The sequence below is a fragment of the Budorcas taxicolor genome, chromosome 3, assembly GCF_023091745.1.
Source record: "Budorcas taxicolor isolate Tak-1 chromosome 3, Takin1.1, whole genome shotgun sequence".
Taxonomy (NCBI): Eukaryota; Metazoa; Chordata; class Mammalia; order Artiodactyla; family Bovidae; genus Budorcas; species Budorcas taxicolor.
Window position 1 is genome coordinate 49365549 of NC_068912.1, and position 19606 is coordinate 49385154.

The following is a 19606-nucleotide window of genomic DNA, read 5'->3' on the forward strand; positions in this document are numbered from 1 at the left end:
TGGGCTGCCGTCTATGGGGTCGCACAGAGTAGGACACGACTGACGTGACTCAGCAGCAGCAGCAGAGAGCCCCAGGGTATCAGAATCCTAGTTTAACACAATTCTGTACCTAAAATTCCTTAATTCCTTCTGCCTCCTCCACATATTAAGTCCATTGAGAAAGACAAGGTGAGAACTCTACTTCTCCTGAACATTTTACCCTAAATTTCAAACTTGAAACCTCAGAACTTCCAAAATACTAACAACTGCCTATTCAGCATCTTTTCTCTTCCATATCCTTCCTCCTAAGAAAACCCCAATTTTCTTAAAGTTTTGTATCCTTTTCTAGGCACCCAAATGGTTGAGAAATAGCCTCAAGCCCCAATCCAAAGGGGAAAGAGTTCCAACTGATCTAAGCCAGTGACTTTGCTGTAACTGCTTTAGTGATAATTCTGGCCAATGAGATGTGAAAAGAAAGTTGTTGTGGGGGCTTCCCACTCTCTTAAAGAGACAGCAAAAGCGGCTGCTTTTGTTTCTGGACTTTTTGCAGGGGACGATGGCTGGTGGATCTAGATTTAGAACTGCTTTTGCCATCCTGTCATCAGAAAAAGAATTAGCCAGAGGAAAAGGGGAACATATAGAGGAGGACAGAGTCAGGAGAAGAGTCAGACACCCTGATCATGCTGTGCCTGGAGCTGGTCCATCTTAAGAGTTTTTATGTGAAGTAGTAAATGTCCTTGTTGTTGGAGCCACCCGAGTCAGGGTTTTCTGTCTCTTGCATTGGAAAACATCCTAGCTAATTCATCTTTCATTCACTTGGCAAATCACCTCTGTACACAACCTGCTATTCTTCTGCCTCCCTACAACACCAAAGCCTATTGAAAACCAGTATGAACTGTTTTATCAATCCAAGGAAATGAAGAAAGAGGGAACTTTTAAAAGACTATTTCCTAAATAATTTTGTAATGCCAACAGGGTAGTAAATAAATATTAGGACCCTCAAAATGACTTAAGGTTGACAGATCATCAATACATGAGAAAATTTATTGAGTACCTGCTACACATTAAAAACAGTGCTCGAAGTTTTATATATATCATATTAATCCTCATGACAACCCTGAATTAGCTACCTAGTGTAAATAAGAAAAGTGAAACTATAAATAACTTTCCAAAAGTCATATATTATATAATTGATAGGTGGAGAAGGTAGATGCTGGCTCTAAAGCCCAATACTTCTCCCTACTTTGGATTTTCAAACTATCTGAAAATAGACAGAGACACATGCAAAGAGACTGCATTAACTTTGAGTGCTCCAAATACAGACTCAAACAAAACACACTTGTGGATAAACTGAGATAAAATTTTCTTTGAAGAAGTAAATTTGAATTTAAATTTCTGACTTTGCTTTATGTGAAATTAACAGAAAATTAGCCAACAGAAGACACAAAGAGGTCAATCAGGGATACTAAATAGTTAATAAGAAAAAGGGTTAGAAATGTAGTTATTAAGATAACTACTTAATAAAAGCAATATCCTTCATAATGTATATTTTCAAAAGAAGTAAATACACAGGGACATAATTTCAGTAACAGTCTTACTAGATTTTTTGGAGTTGGCTTACATGACTTCAATATCCACACAAAGGGATTTTTAGTACAGTTAAATACATTTAATACATTTGTCCTTACCTGTTTGTGATGAGCCGAGAATTAACATATCTATACTCTCCTTCAAGTTTTTGCTCAGTTATTGTCATCTTACCAATGGGTCTTCTAATTCGAGTTAGGAATAGCCCAGAAACAAGCAAGTAGGCCATCATGCTTGCTGGGCCCTGATATAGGAGAGAAAGATATACAAAGATCAAGGATATAATAAAGTCACTGAATGCAACATGCACAGTTTATAATTACCTCCAGTGACTCTGAAGGAAATCACTCTTTTGACTTTTCCCGTTGTTTCTTTTCTAAGAAGATGCCCACTGGGCCTCTTTGTTTTCACTACTCATCTACTTCTCCTCCCACCATACATCTCTGCCCCAGCTCTCCCAAATTTGCTCATTTAAAAACTCCTAATTGCAGTCCTCACTCTTCTGACAGAGCATCTAAAAACTCTTCTGACGGAGCTCTTCTTGATATTCTTGATCTCACAATAACCTGCAGAACTCTTTTTCATTCACCTCCTCACTGACCGTTAGTATTGCCTGAGGTTTCCTTTTCTTGCTCCCTTTGCCTCCGAAATTTATATCTCTAATCCCATCACTCCTAGATACTGTTTCCAAATATTTACTGTACATCTTCAGTTTACTTCTCTGAAGAACCTCAAGCTCAATTCCCTCAAATGAGCTCAATTTGTCTTTCCCTTCTCCGGCGTCTTGCTTCTAGCTGCCATACTTTCTAATGTGGTAAAGTAACTCCATGTGCATCGACCCTTCCAAGAGAGAAGCTTCAAGCTTGCCTTTTCACACTCTGCATTCCCATACATATCCTTATGTTCTGCCATACTGAAATCACTGTTTCCTGAACATGCTACTCAATGAAGTTGTTCTTCTGTCTAGCAAGCCTGACATATCTAAAAAAGGCCGACTCATCCTCAAAGCAGCTCCAATATCACCTCCAATTCTTCTGGACACTAAAGACATTATTCACACTTCCACTACTGGGCTTATCACTGTCCATTACAACTGTTTGACTATCTATCCTTCCACCAGATCATAACTCCTCTTCGGTAGGAACTGTGTCTTACTCGTCTTTTTATTCAGACAGTGTATATGGAATATAGCGTGTATTATATTGAAATATGGTGTGTATTAGTTTTAAATTCAATGTGACTGATTCAATGCATTTCAATAATTACTAGAAGTATGGACAAAAGAGATAACTAAAGAGAGAGAGAGAACAAAACAGATAACTAAGAGATTTCTAACTCTACGAAATACAAAATCAGAAAATAAGAATATATGGAGACATTTTAAAATATAAATATAATACTTAAATGTTACAAACATGTAATAAGTATCATAAAAAATTATACCAATAAGAGGCATTAAGACTATTTACTTATTTATAGTAAAAACAAGTTATAAAAATGATTTAACCCAGCTTATGAGGTATCAAAAGGTTAGGAAGATAGACAAGAAAATTAAAATAAAACACTACTTTCCCCAATGTTTTGAAATGGAACAAAGATCACTATATAAATTATGTATTAATAACCACAAAAATATATAAAAATATATACATACATATGCTCATATATACATAAAACAACCACATTATTACATGATTGTTATAAATATATAACAATAATCTTACATATTAAATGACTAAAGTTAGACTTCAATAAGAATACTCAGAACATTTAAAGATCTTGCCAACACAAATGTCAGAGAGACCTAATAAGATGACCTCATGGGACAGTCAACAATTTATATTATTATAAAATACTATTGAAACTGTTATAGTCATTCTAAATGTAATTAAACATACATATTTCATATTAAAATAGCTGTCTCCAAATCTCTTTTTAGGCCATGAAATAAAAAAGAAAGTGAAAGTCGCTCAGTCGTGTCTGACTCTTTGCGACCCCATTGACTATACAGTCCATGCAATTCTCCAGGCCAGAATACTGGAGAGGGCAGCCTTTACCTTCTCCAGGGGATCTTCCCAACCCAGCAGTCGAACCCAGGTCTCCCACATTGCAGGCAGATCCTTTATCAGCTGAGCCACCAGGTAAGCCCAGGAATACTGGAGTGGGTAGCCTATCCCTTCTCTAGCGTATCTTCCCAACCCAGTAATCAAACTGGGATCTACTACATTACAGATGGATTCTTTACCAGCTGAGCTACCAGAGAAGCCCCTTTTAGGCATTACCTTGCAACAATAAATACAGGTGTGTTCAATGTTTAAGCATTTCTGGTTATTAAAACCACAAAAATTTGCCAAGTGTCTGGCTTAAGAAAAACTGAAAAGCTGAATCAGAAAACTTTAAAAATCTCTAGTAGAGTATTATTTTATAACCAGACTTTATTAGCTACACTTGTAAAATTATACTCTTTGAGATACATAAAAATTCCAACAAACCATCCAGCTATTCACAGCACACTATTATAGCAATTTAAAAGACAGAAAAAGTAAACTCACCTGAGCTCCTATTGCACTGGTTAACCTGAAGATATACAAAACTATGTCTAAAAATGGCTGTAAAATAAAAATCAGAAGGCACAGAATTAAAAAGAACAAAACTGCCTACACTGATAGCTAATAAACATGTTAAATACACAATGCGAGTCAACATTCAACACATAATTGTCAACATGTAGAGTTCTCACTATGTATAAGGTACTGTACAGTATGTAGCTTGATGAATACATAAAAGACACAGTTCTTATTCTCAAGAAGCTCAAAATGGAGACAGCCTGACCAATGTCTGCCGCTGCTGCTGCCAAATCACTTCAGTCGTGTCCGACTCTGTGCGACCCCATAGATGGCAGCCCACTAGGCTCACCCGTCCCTGGGATTCTCCAGGCAAGAACACTGGAGTGGGTTGCCATTTCCTTCTCCAATGCATGCAAGTGAAAAGTGAAAGTAAAGTCGCTCAGTCATGTCCGACTCTTAGCGACCCCATGGACTGCAGCCTACCAGGCTCCTCCATCCATGGGATTTGCCAGGCAAGAGTGCTAGAGTGGGTTGCCATACTGACCATCAATTAGGGAAAATATTTACCACTTTCCATCAACTAAGATAGCTCTACTGTGACAACTAATCATTTCTTACTTAGCAATTTCTCAGTGTAGTATAAAGATGCAAGAAAATGATCTGAGTTATAACCCCAAATCTACTACCTGTTTTTCTGGTTTCTATATATCTTCATCTGAAAAATGAGAGACTCTTTCTGCTCTTGATGTTGGACTCTTTCTGCTCTTGATGATGGACTTTATCACATCTATATGTTGAAATATGTTGAGTAAGTTTATAAATCTAATTTTATGATCTAAAACTCAAGCTCCTAAAACTAAAATAACATTAACTTACTGCTCTTCACATAGAGACAATTTAATTGATGTAAAAGTTGTACATATTTTGAAGTGTTTTTCAAGAAACCTAAGTTGTGTTCATTTAAGTCCACAGCCACCTTTTCTAATATCTACATCATTACTAGGGTAGGTGGGTTGGTTCATAACTGGCTTGTACTAAGATGAACCTCTTCTTTCCTATCTTATGAACTATCAAGAAGTTAGGCATACTTACCTGTACATATAAAGTTCAACTGCACTTAAATTACTGACAAAAATAATGATTCAATTTAAGACAGAGTTCAAACAATTACATATTTTATAAAGTAAACCTACTGTAGTATATAGCACCACTACAATTAGTTAGTTTGTTAACATTTTTCTTTATTGCAGATGTGATAAGTCCTGAGCTATGGACTAACTCAAGTGCCAAGATGTAATAAAGAATGCACAACAAGGTCTACAAAATTACAAGAATAATATATACAGCACCTCTCCTTCCCCAACCACCACACACACACACGGAGAATAAACTTTAAAATGTGGTAAAAGGCAGAGGAAAAAGGCAGCTGGATTACCGAGCAATTTGTTGCTACCTCAGCTTCTAGAGTTTGGATCAGTAAAGACTTAAAGAGAGCTAAATAAAGGACAAAGTTTGGCATGAAGTGAAAAGGCATCTTAGTAGTAGGCCTGTCAAGAGGGGTAAAGTTCTTGTGAATACACATTACTTTTCTAAGACCTGCCTATCCTTCTTCATCCACATGGTTGAAGAGGAAGTATTCCTAGTCTTCCACTGTGACCCAGCCCCTTGTATACAGTTTTCTGTCTCAAGACTGGATACTTGGACCAACTGTGGCCCAAGGCAAGATACCATAAGTGGTCCACTTTGAGACAGGCTCCGACCACAGACCAAGAGCAGTCATGTGGATCAGATGGGGGATGGGGCATCTGAGAGGAAGGGGGGCGGGGAATGCTAGGCAGACAGTCTTCGAGATGACCACTGCACCTCCCAGCTAATGCAGGAAGTAAAGGCAAAGAAAATGGCTTAATGAGAAAATCACAGCAAAAACTGTAAGGATGTGAGATAAGAAGAGTAAGTAAGAGCTGATACACCCAGCATGAAGAAAACTGGTTAAGGTCAGAGTCGAAAGCTCTGGCAATATTCTGGAAAGGGGAAAAAACAGTAATTAGAAAAATTGAAATATACTAATATCTTATGAAACTTTTTTGACTATTACTTACATGAGCTATTAGAATTAGAAATACTGAAGCAGAGAAATGAGTAGGAAGACGTCCACGCCTAGGGTTATGGTTGTGCATTAAAAATAAATTGACCATTAAACTTTAACAACTGCCAGAAGTACACAGGTCAAAAGTCAAAAAATCCAAGTTTCTGCTATTTTTACTGAAATGAGCCCGCAAAATTCTCATAAAATCTTTATGAGACACTAAATTCTCAGTTCTTGGCCAAGGCACCTCACAATAATAACTTAAAAAATTAAGTAGTTGTAGTTAAAATCATTATTAAAAACTTTATGATATTTTTATAAAAGCATTAAATACTTATAGGCTGCTGTCATGTTCATCATATACATTTGCTTAGATTCAAAATTTAGCGAATTAACAACAAAAACAGACAAACTTACCTTACTAAGATTTGAATACAGATCAACTACACTATTGCAGAACTTTTCTACATCTTGCGTAAGTAGCTGGTCTGGATTAGCTATTCTGTTGTCCAGATTTCCCATTTTATAATATGTGAAAGCTCTAAAATAACAAGAAGAAGACGACTTTAAAACAAATGATTCTAAACAACAACAAAATCACGTTATACTCTGCAGTGCAAATTTGTAGAAACAAAAAAATTTGGAGCTAGAAGAGGACTTAAAGATTGTCCTAATTTCTTTTAGAGATGAAGATGCCAGTCTAGAGAAGGATGGTTTGGCAGTTAATGGAAGAGTAAGGATTAGATTCCAAATAGTTGATCTTTCCATATATGCTTCTGGTTCAAGAGCAATTCACTTGAAAAACATATCTAATAAAAAAGAAACACTTCTATATCTCATTATCATAAGTGTTATTTTTAAAGTATTCTTAATATAAAATTAGGTTATCACTTACTGGAGATACTCCTCATAGAGGTACTTGGTTAATCTTACTCGGAAGCACAGTTTGAGCTCATTTAACCCAAACTTCAAGAAGTTATTAACCAGAGAAATCTAAAACAAACAAACACAAATTATTTAGTTTTGCTTCATTTCTACTTATGAAATCATAATTTATTTCCCTATCATTGGCTTTGTCCCCAAATCCTATAATTTTTTAATAACTGATAGTTTGAATTGATATATTTCAGTTCTGTTTTACTTAACATTCCCAAACACACAAAGAGAATATGCTACATCAAATGCAATTAGCTATTACCCTTTACTTGAAAATTAATTTTGAAATAAATTAGTATTAATTATGAAAAGAATCTTGCAACTTTTTGCGGTGGGGAAGCTGTGTATAAACAAACAAAAGGCCAAATTTGTCACCTTTTTATTCAATGTAAAGAACTTGCTTCAGGAGTACTGACATTTATGCTTAGTATATCTTTTCTTTGCTACTACCAGCACTACAATCCTAGCTAATGGAATTCTATACACACCACATTTGCATCTGTTAAAAAAAAAAACTACAAGTTTTATACCAATTAATGCCATTTTCTAGATTATTTCTGGAGTCACCTTTACTCTTTTCTACCACTGTATTAAAATTAATTCTTCCATAGTTCTAAAGTCACATTTGCATAAAAATTTTGTCAAGAAAACACTGGTCTGCTGAATCTTAGTCTTTGACACCAATGCTGCTTAATTTTCTCTTTTAGAAGGTTTTCCATGTATGACTATCCTCAAGCTTTATTAAATCTGACATATTTTCTAATAATTAGATTTTACAATCAAGTAAATTTTACAATCAAGCTCCTCCCTATTACTCTTACACAAACAATACTAAAATTCTTATTGTGCCAATAAAATAAACACTCAAGCTAAGAAAATTACTTATGATTTGGACCACTTATCTTTATTTTTAGTAAATCCAGGCAATAAATTCCAATTCAACTTAAATCACGTTAGTGGTTCAAGTAACAGTTTATAGCCCACATCAATGACTCTCAACCAGGATTTCTGCCCTCAGCTCACTGCCTCCACAACCTCACCTTAGCCCTCACAGGACATCTGGCAATGTTTGGGGACAATGAAGACATTTTTTGTCGTCACAGCTTGGGGAGGGATACTACTTCCATCTAGTGAGATGTTACTATGAGAAACCCTGGCCTAAGGGTCAGAAAACATCTTCAGTTGTACATACCCACAAATGATGCAAAAAAACTGATCCAAGCATAATTCCTTTAAGTTTTTCCATCTAGTATAAAGGTTTGCATTGATACATTTCCTATAAGTTACAAAACTAAACTTGAAAAAATTTAGCATATAAATCTTTAAAGAACTTAATAAGTAAAAATCCTTAAAAGATTTTAGTAAGATGCAATTTTTTTCTATGTAAAAATTTTTAAAGAAATAACACTTACGAGAGGCATAGCAGCGATGAAGTTGAATAAGTATTTCTTGAAATCTTTTCTGCTACGACCAATGATACCACTGCAAACCACCACATGCAATGCATTAGTTGCAAAAGAAGCAATATTTGTCACAAAAAAAAATTCCTCTGTAAATCTCTAAAATTATTTTTGGAAAATTTTATTGAATCGAATCAATAAAAAAAAGATGCTAAAATCATTTTCTAACAAAAGCTTGAACTTTTGAAATTTTACCATTTAAACAGCTTGCCTGGAAATCACTCTATAAATGCCAAAATTAAATAAGAATGACAGCTAGTTCTTTCCCTCATAAAAATGATAATTAAACAGCATGCTTAATTAAGCAGTCACAAAAGGGGTTTTATATGGTGAAACAATAAACTTCACAGACCCAGGAGTGGATTACTGTGGATAAAACAAACTAGTATTTGTTTGTTTTAAATATTTTAACATACTGATTGCCATTTGTATGAACTAATGGCAGGGAGACAGACTAATGAAAGATCAGTAAGCCCTTATTATAAAGGGCCAAGAGCAACCGTCTTAAGCTTTGCAGGCCATAAGGTCTCTGCTGCAACTACTCAATTCTGCTATTGGAGAGCAAAAACAACTAAGAAAGCAATTAACTGTGATGATAGTGAGATTTCAATGAAACAAGATCTTTTATCTGTTTTTAATCTATTTAAAATATTTACTGTTTTTAAAAATCCACTAAGAATTTATTTAGAGGATTCTGCTACTTTTAACCTAGAAAGCCATGATATCATTATAAGTAAAGGATCTTTTGACTATCAAATGCACTAGTGAAAAAAATATAATTTATTTGATCATGTACTCTTTTTCCAAATAATACTAATATTCCCCAAAGCAAATTAAATATATTTTTAAAAACAATTGTGCTAAGTGATTCAAACCTAGGTACACACACACACACACACACACACACACACACACACACACACACCTGACTGGGATACACACTGATATTTTTAAAAACAATTGTGCTAAGTGATTCAAACCTAGCTACACACACACACACACACACACCTGACTGGGATACACACTGACAGAGAAATAATTTGCTTTTTATGAAGGAGTAGGTGAATAATGCCAAGTAACATGAACTGATCTTTCAGGGCAAAAAAATTCCATGGTCAAAGAAATTTGGGACAACCTGAGTTAAAGCTAACAAATTTCTTTACCAAAGAGCCTCTCAAAGCTCTCAAGTATACTGTACGTTGTAAAACTCTCTGAGATAGTTTTGTAGCACTGTAGCATTTCCTTCACCATAGCTAAGATTCCAAAGAACATGTTTTGGGAAATGTTACTCTAGACCAATAGAAAAATTAATAATCCAATCTTGACACAGCTGCTAAAACTTTAAAAAGAAGAAAAATTTAAGCTGAACTAGAAGAAAGTTAAAATAGAACCACACAAAAATGTTGTCTACAGCAATAAGAATATTAGAGATGAGAAGCAATTAAGACAGTACTAAAGTTTAGAGGTTTAAATCAAAACTGAACCAAACTTCACATAAAATCAAAGTGCTTTAGTGCTGCCCAAGCTGTGAAACACACAAGATTATCAAACACTGGTAAAGCACATGCCATCATTCAGCAATGGTTTACCATTGGAGTAGCAGCTATAAATTTAAAAAATGGTTTCTTGAATAAAGCTTTATTTCTGCTTATTATTCCGCTGCAAAAGAAAAATAATCATCAATAAAGAGTAACTTTATAGTAGTCCCAATCATAATTACTTCTAAAACATATAGGAATTAAGATAGATTGGTAATTTTAAAATGCTACTTACAGCCAAGCGGGTGAAAATAAAATAAAATACACATTTATGATTACATATGGCAGTATAGGGGAACACAATTTGCCAAAGTACATCTCTTTGGCCTCAGGCTAGTTTTAGGCTGATTATTTTTAAGAAACAGAAGTGTCAGGAAGCCTTTCTTTTCTGACTTCTCTTTAGCTGCCTAAAGAATTTAGAAAAAGGGCCTGCTCCTAGGACAGAGCTCTGACCACATTTATCTGCAAAGCACATGGGCCAAATGTGCTGAGGGAATCAGATATCAGAGTCCACTCTGAGTCCACTCTAAGTACATTTATTTTTCCATCTTCATATAAATTGCCTGTCTCGCCTGTAAAGTTCCAAACCACTACCCCTAACATCCTCTTCTGTTTTTAGCTGAAGATGGTCTTTAAGATGAGGGCTTTGGCCATTTTGGAGAGTTATTAAGTTCTCTAGGGTCTCTCCCATGGATATATGTTATTAAAATTTTGTTTCATTTTCTCCTGTTAATCTGTCTCATGTCAATTTAATTCTTAGATCAGCCAAAAGAATCCAGGAGAGTACAGGAAAATTTCTTCCTCTCTAGCAACAGCAACAAGATATGAAGGATTACCTTCCATATCACAGAACTGTCAACCTCTACCTATCCTATTAAAATTTGCCCCATTCCAAAGACATCAGTCACTGCTAACAAGTAAGCCTAAAAAATGTAAAGGATACTAAAATTAAGCACATCAAGGATCATAACAAGTCTCTTTGAGACTCTATTTTAGCAGACGTGTATATGAATCTAAACACACTTTGGAAGAGTCAAAACAAATTTACAATGTAGCTTTAGTAGCAGGTTAAACAAAGCGTTACTTTTTCAAATCAAATTGTTTTATATTACGAATTCACAGTATCTTAGAACTTGAAGTATGGCCAAATATCAAATATCTCATGCACAGCAGAAGCTCAAAAACATTCAGGAGAAAGTTAACAATTAACTTTTTAAATTTTTAGAGCAGAGAAAAGTTTATTGCAAGGTCAAGCAAGGAGAACGGGTGGCTCATGCTCAAAACATCCTGACCTCAACAATTAACTTTAAAACAACTGCTTTAGAACCCATGAGTGTATGTTAAGAATATAATGAGAAATGGAATATTTCCTGTCATATCAGTAAACAAAGGATGTCACAGTCATCAGCAACTGAAGCCACCACAGAAGGTTAAGCTGCTGAGCCTGACAGTTCTCAGGAAGGAAAGAATACCTGCCATCCAGCAGCCATCAGGCTGCAGCTGCTCCTACAACGAGCTCTGATGAAAGCAGGCTCAGGCTGTGAAAAACAGAACGCTGGCCCCAGATAGATGAGGTGCATATTAAAGGAATGATGAATTTCTGTGAGCCCAGACTCTTGCATTTTCCCATACATAGAAAAGCACTAAATTCCTTAACTTGGGATATTTGGTTTTCTTTAAGTAACAATAACCTCTTGATGTTCAGACTACCTGCCCTTTGCTGCAAAACTTCTATATAACCTGGCTCCTCGCCTCGCCTCCTTGGAGTAGTTAGTTCTCTCTGGGTCACTGGAGATGCTGTCTCCCAGGTCTGAAGTCCTAAAAATTCCCACCAAATAAAACATAACTCTCAACTTTTAGGTTGTGAGTAATTTTTTATGTCCATGATAAGGAGATCCTCGTACTATTCTTGCAATATCTCATCAAGTTTAAATTACAGCAAAATAATACGCTTCTTAAAACTCTTAAAATTTTTTGTTTTCTTACTTTTTCTACATCTTATAACTAAATTTTAAAACTGAGTACCCAACAAGTTGATTACTCTGGCAGAATTATAAGCTGGCTCATGCTACGCAATAATTTCCTCTTATCTATCATCACCAATTCATCCACCACCTACTCTTAGTCTAGTCAAGGCTATGATTTTTCCAGTAGTCATGTATGGATATGAGAGTCTGACTATAAAGAAAGCTGAGCGCCGAAGAATTGATGCTTCTGAACTGTGGTGTTGGAGAAGACTCTTGAGAGTCCCTTGGACTGCAAGGAGATCCAACCAGTCCATCCTAAAGATCAGTCCTGGGTGTTCAATGGAAGAACTGATGTTGAAGCTGAAACTCCAATACTTTGGCCACCTGATGCGAAGAGCTGACTCACTGGAAAAGACCCTGATGCTGGGAAAGATTGAGGGCGGGAGAAGGGGACGACAGACGATGAGATGGTTGGATGGCATCACCGATTCAATGGACATGAGTTTGAGTAAACTCTGGGAGTTGGTGATGGACAGGGAGGCCTGGTGTGCTGCAGTTCATGGGGTCACAAAGAGTCAGAGACGACTGAGTGACTGAACTGAACTACTCTTAGTAATGCATTTTCCCCAGAGCATTCAATCTTTGAGAAAATTAAAATAAGCATCTATTTAATTAAAGTTGGAAATCCCTAGTTTAGAAAAGTAAAAATTATTCTTTTAGGTTACAAAAACATGAAATCACAAAATCTGAGTAAAAGGGAAAAACCTTTTAAAAATAATCTTCTATACTATACCATGATTGTGCAGGGTTCTTTATATGTATCATGTGACATATTCTACATACGTATCTAATACAATGTTCACAGTGGATGTAACCTGTTATTTTTGCCACAGGTAATTAATAATGCTATACTTAGGAAGCCTATTTTTATTAACAGATATGGCAGTTAAATAATAAGTAAAGCCAAAGGAAAAATATATAAAATTCTATAGTTTGTAAAAGGACATAAAAGTCTTCTCTATGTTAATTATACAAAGGACTCAAATTACTTGTGCACAAAGCTCACAGAAAGAGAAATTAGCAATGAAACTGACCTTGCTAAAGTTGATGTGCTAGCAGCAATAAACAAACACTTCAATTATATTAACGCTTTACTTCTCAGGATTCTTTAGAAGATTTCTCACTGGGACACACACACACACACACACACACACACACACACACAAACCAGCCAGACTCTCCCTACAAATTCCCTTCAGGGAAACCAGACAATCAACAATCCCACAACTTGGCTTCTGACAAGTTAAATATGAATACATAGCCAAGAGTGACTGCTTGAGGAAAGCTCTAACATGAATGACAAAGATCAGAATAACAAAGGACAGTGACAGTCAAAGACTTGAAAGAATGACTACTACCAAAAATGAACATTCGCACAAAAAGACAGTACTTGGAAATAAGACAAAAATTCACTGCGTGATAAAAGAGAGCTCCTAGAATATACAATAAAATGTCAGAGATGTAAACAGAAGAGAAATTACAGGCAGATGATCAGTCCAGGAAGTCTAACACTCAACTAGTAAGAATTCCAGAAAAAGTAAAGAAAAAAAATGGAGAGGAAGAACTTTTTTAAAAACACAAGAAATTACTTTGGAATGAGACTGAAAGAGCCTAGTACAATGACAAGGAATGCAAAAAAAAATTCACACTAACATTCAGTGAAATGCCTAAACACTAGCAATACAGAATCGATAATAAAGAAATAATAAAGCTTCCAAAGGAGGTAAAAGCAGCTCTGCTCCTAAGGGTGGGCAACCAGCACAGGAATCGGCCTAACACCCAATGTGGAAACTGGATCAGTAGTTTCTAACCCTGGCTACACAGTAGGATCACCTGGGATGCTTCAAAAAAGGAATAACTAATTGAATCAGAATCCCGAGGGGTAGGCCCAGGCATTAGTAGTTCTCAAAATTCCCCAGGTGAGTCTAATTATTCTGCAGCCAGGGTTGAGAACCACGGAGCCCTATAGAAGACAATAGGGTGATGCTTTCCACATTCTGACAAAGTGATTTCCAATTTAGAACGCATAAATAAAGCTAAATTATCAATCACGTGTGAGAACAGAAGACTCTATCAGACCTACAAGGTCTCACAATTTTACTTCCCTTGTAACCTTTTTCAGAAGAAGACTGCATCTGCCAAAAAGACAAAGGAAAGTGAGGAAGAGGAGAACCAAAGATCCCGAAGACACGAGTTATTCAGTGCAGGGGAGGAAGATGAAAAAAATTCCTAAGATCATGATAAAAGTAAATCCAAACATGACTGCTATTTAATGGCACTAAAGCACAATCAATCCTGATGAGAGCAGGAAGACAGAAAACTAACAAGAGGTATGGGGAGGGATGGTAATAGAAATAAAAATCAATAAGTTATCTGCTGTGTTTACAAAATTGAGATTTGAAAGTGTTGACAATAAACTTGAGCTGAATTAGTAAGTAGGCAAAACATTAATGTACACAAAACCTGTAGTTTATAAATGCCAGGAAAAACAAAAAGTTGTATGTAAAAGAAACTACCAAAGAAAAGCATGTGGCTCAGCTATAAATAATAATCAAAATTATGTAAACAATAAATTTTGATTTAACAAAAAACTGTGATACAACATTGAGAGAATGAGTATGGACACGCATAGGACTGTAAAGGGGCCAACTCTCATCTTCTAAGAGATACACACACAGTGGCTAACAATGAAAAATCTAGAGACAGCAATGTAAGTATGTTTCAATGAAATGCAGACAAAGTAAGAGATGAAACAGTAAAAACAGAAGGCAGTTGGCTCCAGGAATCACAGAGGATTGATGGTTTTGTGATGAAGTTCTGTAAGGTTATTTGACATTAAACTACATTCATGTTTTACTTCTTAAGCTATCCATATATTATCTTGATTAAAATAAAAAGCCATGGGGCTAACCAAAGGATTCAGGGAGTCCTGAGTTGAATACTGGATCTATACCCCATTGACTAGCCTGCCAGGCTCCTCTGTTCATGGAATTCTCCAGGCAAAAATACTCGAGTGGGTAGCCCATTCTCTTTTCCAGGAGATCTTCCAAACCAAAGTCTCCCTCACTGCTGGTGGATTCTTTACCATCTGAGCCACTAGGAAAGCCCTGGGACACCCATACACGTATTCTAAGTCATGTGGAATTTACACATTCAGACATCTGTGGTTGGGACCTTACTCCCATGCAGACAACCTTCTTAGTTTTCCTAGAGACAAGAGTCAGAAAATATCTGCATAAAACATTCTTCCTCTCCTACAAATCCTCTTAAGTCAGAAATCAAGGATGTCAAAGAAAAAAAAAAAAAAACCTTCAAAATTTGGAAGCATTTAAAAATTTTAAGTACTGTCATTTAAAAAGTTATCTTAAATGTTTTTAAGAAATTTTCTGATAAAATACTACATACCAAGAAAATTTCAAGAAAAATATTTTTACTGACATTCAAATTGGCATTATCACAAGGAATAAATCCTTTACTTACAGATAAAAGTTAATATCACAACTGTTATTTTTGTTTTTAAATTCAAAGTCATCTATTACAGCAATTAATAATATAATAAATGTACAAAGACTATAAAAATATACACAAAGCACTAACTTCAGAAATTGAAGAAAATGCCTTATAATTTTTGTTTAATAAACATTCTCAACATTATTCCCTAAAATGCTTTGATATTTTCCTCAAATTATCTCATTAATATCAGACATCCAATTTGGTGACTTAAGTTCCCATTACAGAATTTAATATATAGCACATTCCTTTTTTTTTTTTTCTTTTTGGCCACGTCACACAGCACATAGGATCTTGGTTCCAAACCAGGAATCAGATCAGTGGCCCTGCGGTGGAAGCACAGTCTTAACCACTGGACCACCAGGGTGTCCCATAATTTTCCATTTACTTGTCTCTAACCCTCTATAAACTGCCAGCTCTGCTAGGGTCTCTCCTGTTCACTAACAGGTACATCCTCATCTCTGCCTATGGCACAAGGGAGACAATCAATCAATATCTACTAAATAAATGAACAAAGACATAATTTGACTTAGGTTATTTACACCTAATTAGAATCTATTTCTTGCTTAATATAATGGTTAATTTCATACAAAAGGGAGGAAGATGAAAAGTACCTTTCAATGAGTGTCCCATTTTGAATCATCCAAACATCACAGTATGTTCGAGACACCAGCATAACAGCAATAAGTATCAAGTAACCTGTCTAAAATAAACCAGGTATAGTAAATTAATTAAATGCATTTTAGAAAGTTAAAAGAAACATTACTCTGATAAAGATTTTTTGTTTCTAAATTCAAAGCTTTACTCTACCTTTACTGTAGTTGGCTGACATTTTACTGATAGGTAATTTTTAAAAATAATTTTGAAAGAAGTTTAAATATATATTACAAATGGAAAAGGCCTTGTAGATCAGCTAATCTAACTTTTTCATCCAGAATTAAAAAGTGCTTCCAGCTCAAGATGGTGGAGTAGAAGGACGTGCCCTCATCTCCTCATGCGAGAACACCAAAGTCACAAGTAGCTGTGGAACAACTATCGACAGGAGGATGCTAGAACCTACCAAGAAGAGACACCCCACATCCAAAGACAAAGAAGAAACTGTAGCAAGATGGTAGGAGGGGCACCACAATCATGATAAAATCAAAGCCCATACCCGCCAAGTGGTGACCCATAAACTGGAGAAAAATAATACCAAAAGAAGTTCTCCCACTGTTGCAAAGGTTCTGAACCCCACGTCAGGCTTCCCAGCCTGCGGATCTGATAAAGGGACTAGGAATCCCCAGGGTATCAGACCTTGATGGCCAGTGGGATTTGATTACAAGATTTCCATAGGACTAGGGCAAACAGAGATTCCAGTCTTGGGAGGGCACAAACAAAACTTTGCACACACCAAGACTTATGTGCAGAGACCATCATGAGAAACGCTGAGCTGGATGCAGCACAAGCTGGAACCAAGATTGCCGGGAGAAATATCAATAACCTCAGATGTGCAGATGACACCACCCTTATGGCAGAAAGCGAAGAACTACAGAGCCTCTTGATGAAAATGAAAGGGGAGAGTGAAAAAGTTGGCTTAAAGCTCAACATTCAGAAAACAAAGATCATGGCATCCGGTCCCACCATTTCATGGCAAATAGATGGGGAAACAGTGGAAACTGTCAGACTTTATTTTCTTGGGCTTCAAAATCACTGTGGATGGTGACTGCAGCCATGAAATTAAAAGACGCTTACTCCTTGAAAGAAAAGTTATGACCAACCTAGACAGCATATTAAAAAGCAGAGACATTACTTTGCCAACAAAGGTCCGTCTAGTCAAGGCTATGCTTTTTCCAGTAGTCACGTATGGATGTGAGAGTTGAACTATAAAGAAAGCTGAGCACCGAAGAATTGATGCTTTTAAACTATGGTGTTGAAGAAGACTCTTGAGAGTCCCTTGGACTGGAAGGAGATCCAACCAGTTCATCCTAAAGGAAATCAATCCTGAATGGTCATTGGAAGGACTGATGCTGAAGCTGAAACTCCAATACTTTGGCCATCTGATGTGAAGAGCTAGGTCATTTGAAAAAACCCTGATGCTAGGAAAGATTGAAGGTGATAAAAGGGGACAACAGAGGATGAGATGGTTGGATGGCATCACCGACTCAACGGACAGGACTTTGAGTAAACTCAGGGAGTTGGTGATGGACAGGGAGGCCTGGTGTGCTGCAGTCCATGGCGTCGCAAAGAGTCAGACACGACTGAGCGACTGAACTGAACTGAACTGAAGACTCAGAGGAAAGGAGCAGCGATCCCACAGGAGATTGAAACACAAGTCCCTGCTAGTGCTGGGCGGGCTTCCTGCGGAGGCGTGGGTCAGAGGGGTCCCTACAGGGATGTGGGCACTAGGATGGGACAGTCCCTTCTGTGTAGACCCTCTTGAAGGCCACCATTAACCAGAATCACATTAAAAAGTGAATCCTAGGCAGGTCAACGGTTTGCCTTGTCAATGACAGAAACCAGCAGTATAACCTAGACTACCTAAATTACAATGTATTGTGATTGTCCTATGTTTTGAATATGCAACTCTAATAAAGAAAAATGACAACTACCAATATACAGTTATCAACAAATACTGAAGCCTAAAATTTTGCTTAAAGTAGAATAAATTTGGTTCAGTTTGTTAGAAAAACCTTTAATAGGCAGTGCCCCTGCCCTAGCAGGGCTTTCAATTTAGTTATTAAGGCAAGATTTACACATAACAAGTAAGAAAATAGACCAATATAAGAAAGTATATTTGCATCACTTCATGTAGTAAGTGACAAATTGGAAGGTGTGAAGTAACAGAAGAGGGTTATGACATTAGAAATACATCAGATAAACCAAGTAAACCAAAAAGAGAATGAGGATTATGAGTTTAAAAAAAAAAGATTTAATGGAGAATAAAAAATAGATTTAAACCACATGAATTATCATATCCATCAGAACTTAAAAAGCTACTGCAAACTTTAGGCTAGAACAAAATATTGAAAACTGTTGTTTAAAGAACATTACTTAAGCAATGCTGGGAGAGAGAGATTACTGAGGAGAGATGAGAGACTGAATCGGTGGTGAGGAGTCAACTGTCTTGTGTGCGGGACAAGAATCTACACTCCAGTCTCTAACTCCCACACACACTCACTCAAAGCTGACCTTAATCTTTCTAAATCGGAAGAATATATACAGCAACACAGAAGCTAACGTCAGAGAGGCGGGGTATGGCAGGGGAAATGTTTGCTGGATAAAGTGTTTGATTTTGAATTTACAGAATTGAGGGGCAAATGCATCTATGACTTCTGCAACTTTTGCAAACAAATCTTGTTCTCAAAACAGGTGAAGAGAACTAAAAATGTGAAAGACAAGGCAGGGAGTCAAAAACACAGAAGTAATAAATGAATCCATAAGAAAGAAAACAACGTCAAAAAAGAGTCTATGGGACTGAGTTGTGACAGCTGCTCCCCCAAAGTTTCCCAGAGTTGGCTGGCTAGATACCATCTTCCTACCTTGTCCCACCATCTCAAAGTTAACTGACAACAGAAGAACCCATTGATTTTAATAAATGCTCTCTGTAGATGACACTCTAACTATAATGCTAACTTTTAGTTCAGAACTTATATAGTCTCAATCCTAAATTAATCATTTGAGGAATAAAGGTAACATTAGACAAAGACAGTTTATATTTTCCTTTATTTTATGTACTTTGCTTAATTTATTCTTAAAATAACTACCAAGTTTATTTGGCTCACTTTAGCAAAATCTACTAAACTTTTGACTACTGACCACCCAAAATGCATTTTTGTGCAGAAGATGTCCTTAGAATCACCATAATTCCATTCCTGGGTTTGCAGAATATGTCAGAAACTAAAGATCACCCTGATTTAGGCAGTCCCTCACCTCATGA

The 19606-nt window shown here is 36.3% G+C and overlaps 1 protein-coding gene across 1 annotated transcript in view; it reads right to left on the reverse strand.

The window, feature by feature from the left end:
* ABCD3 (ATP binding cassette subfamily D member 3) overlaps positions 1-19606 on the reverse strand; it is a 78299-nt gene that overhangs the window by 22230 nt on the left and 36463 nt on the right. The window contains exons 4-9 of the mRNA XM_052637152.1: positions 16305-16393; positions 8568-8637; positions 7115-7212; positions 6637-6760; positions 4119-4175; positions 1668-1810 (exon numbers count right to left, since the gene is read on the reverse strand). Of these exons, the coding sequence (XP_052493112.1) occupies positions 1668-1810; positions 4119-4175; positions 6637-6760; positions 7115-7212; positions 8568-8637; positions 16305-16393 (581 nt within the window). The remainder of the gene's footprint in view (positions 1-1667; positions 1811-4118; positions 4176-6636; positions 6761-7114; positions 7213-8567; positions 8638-16304; positions 16394-19606) is intronic.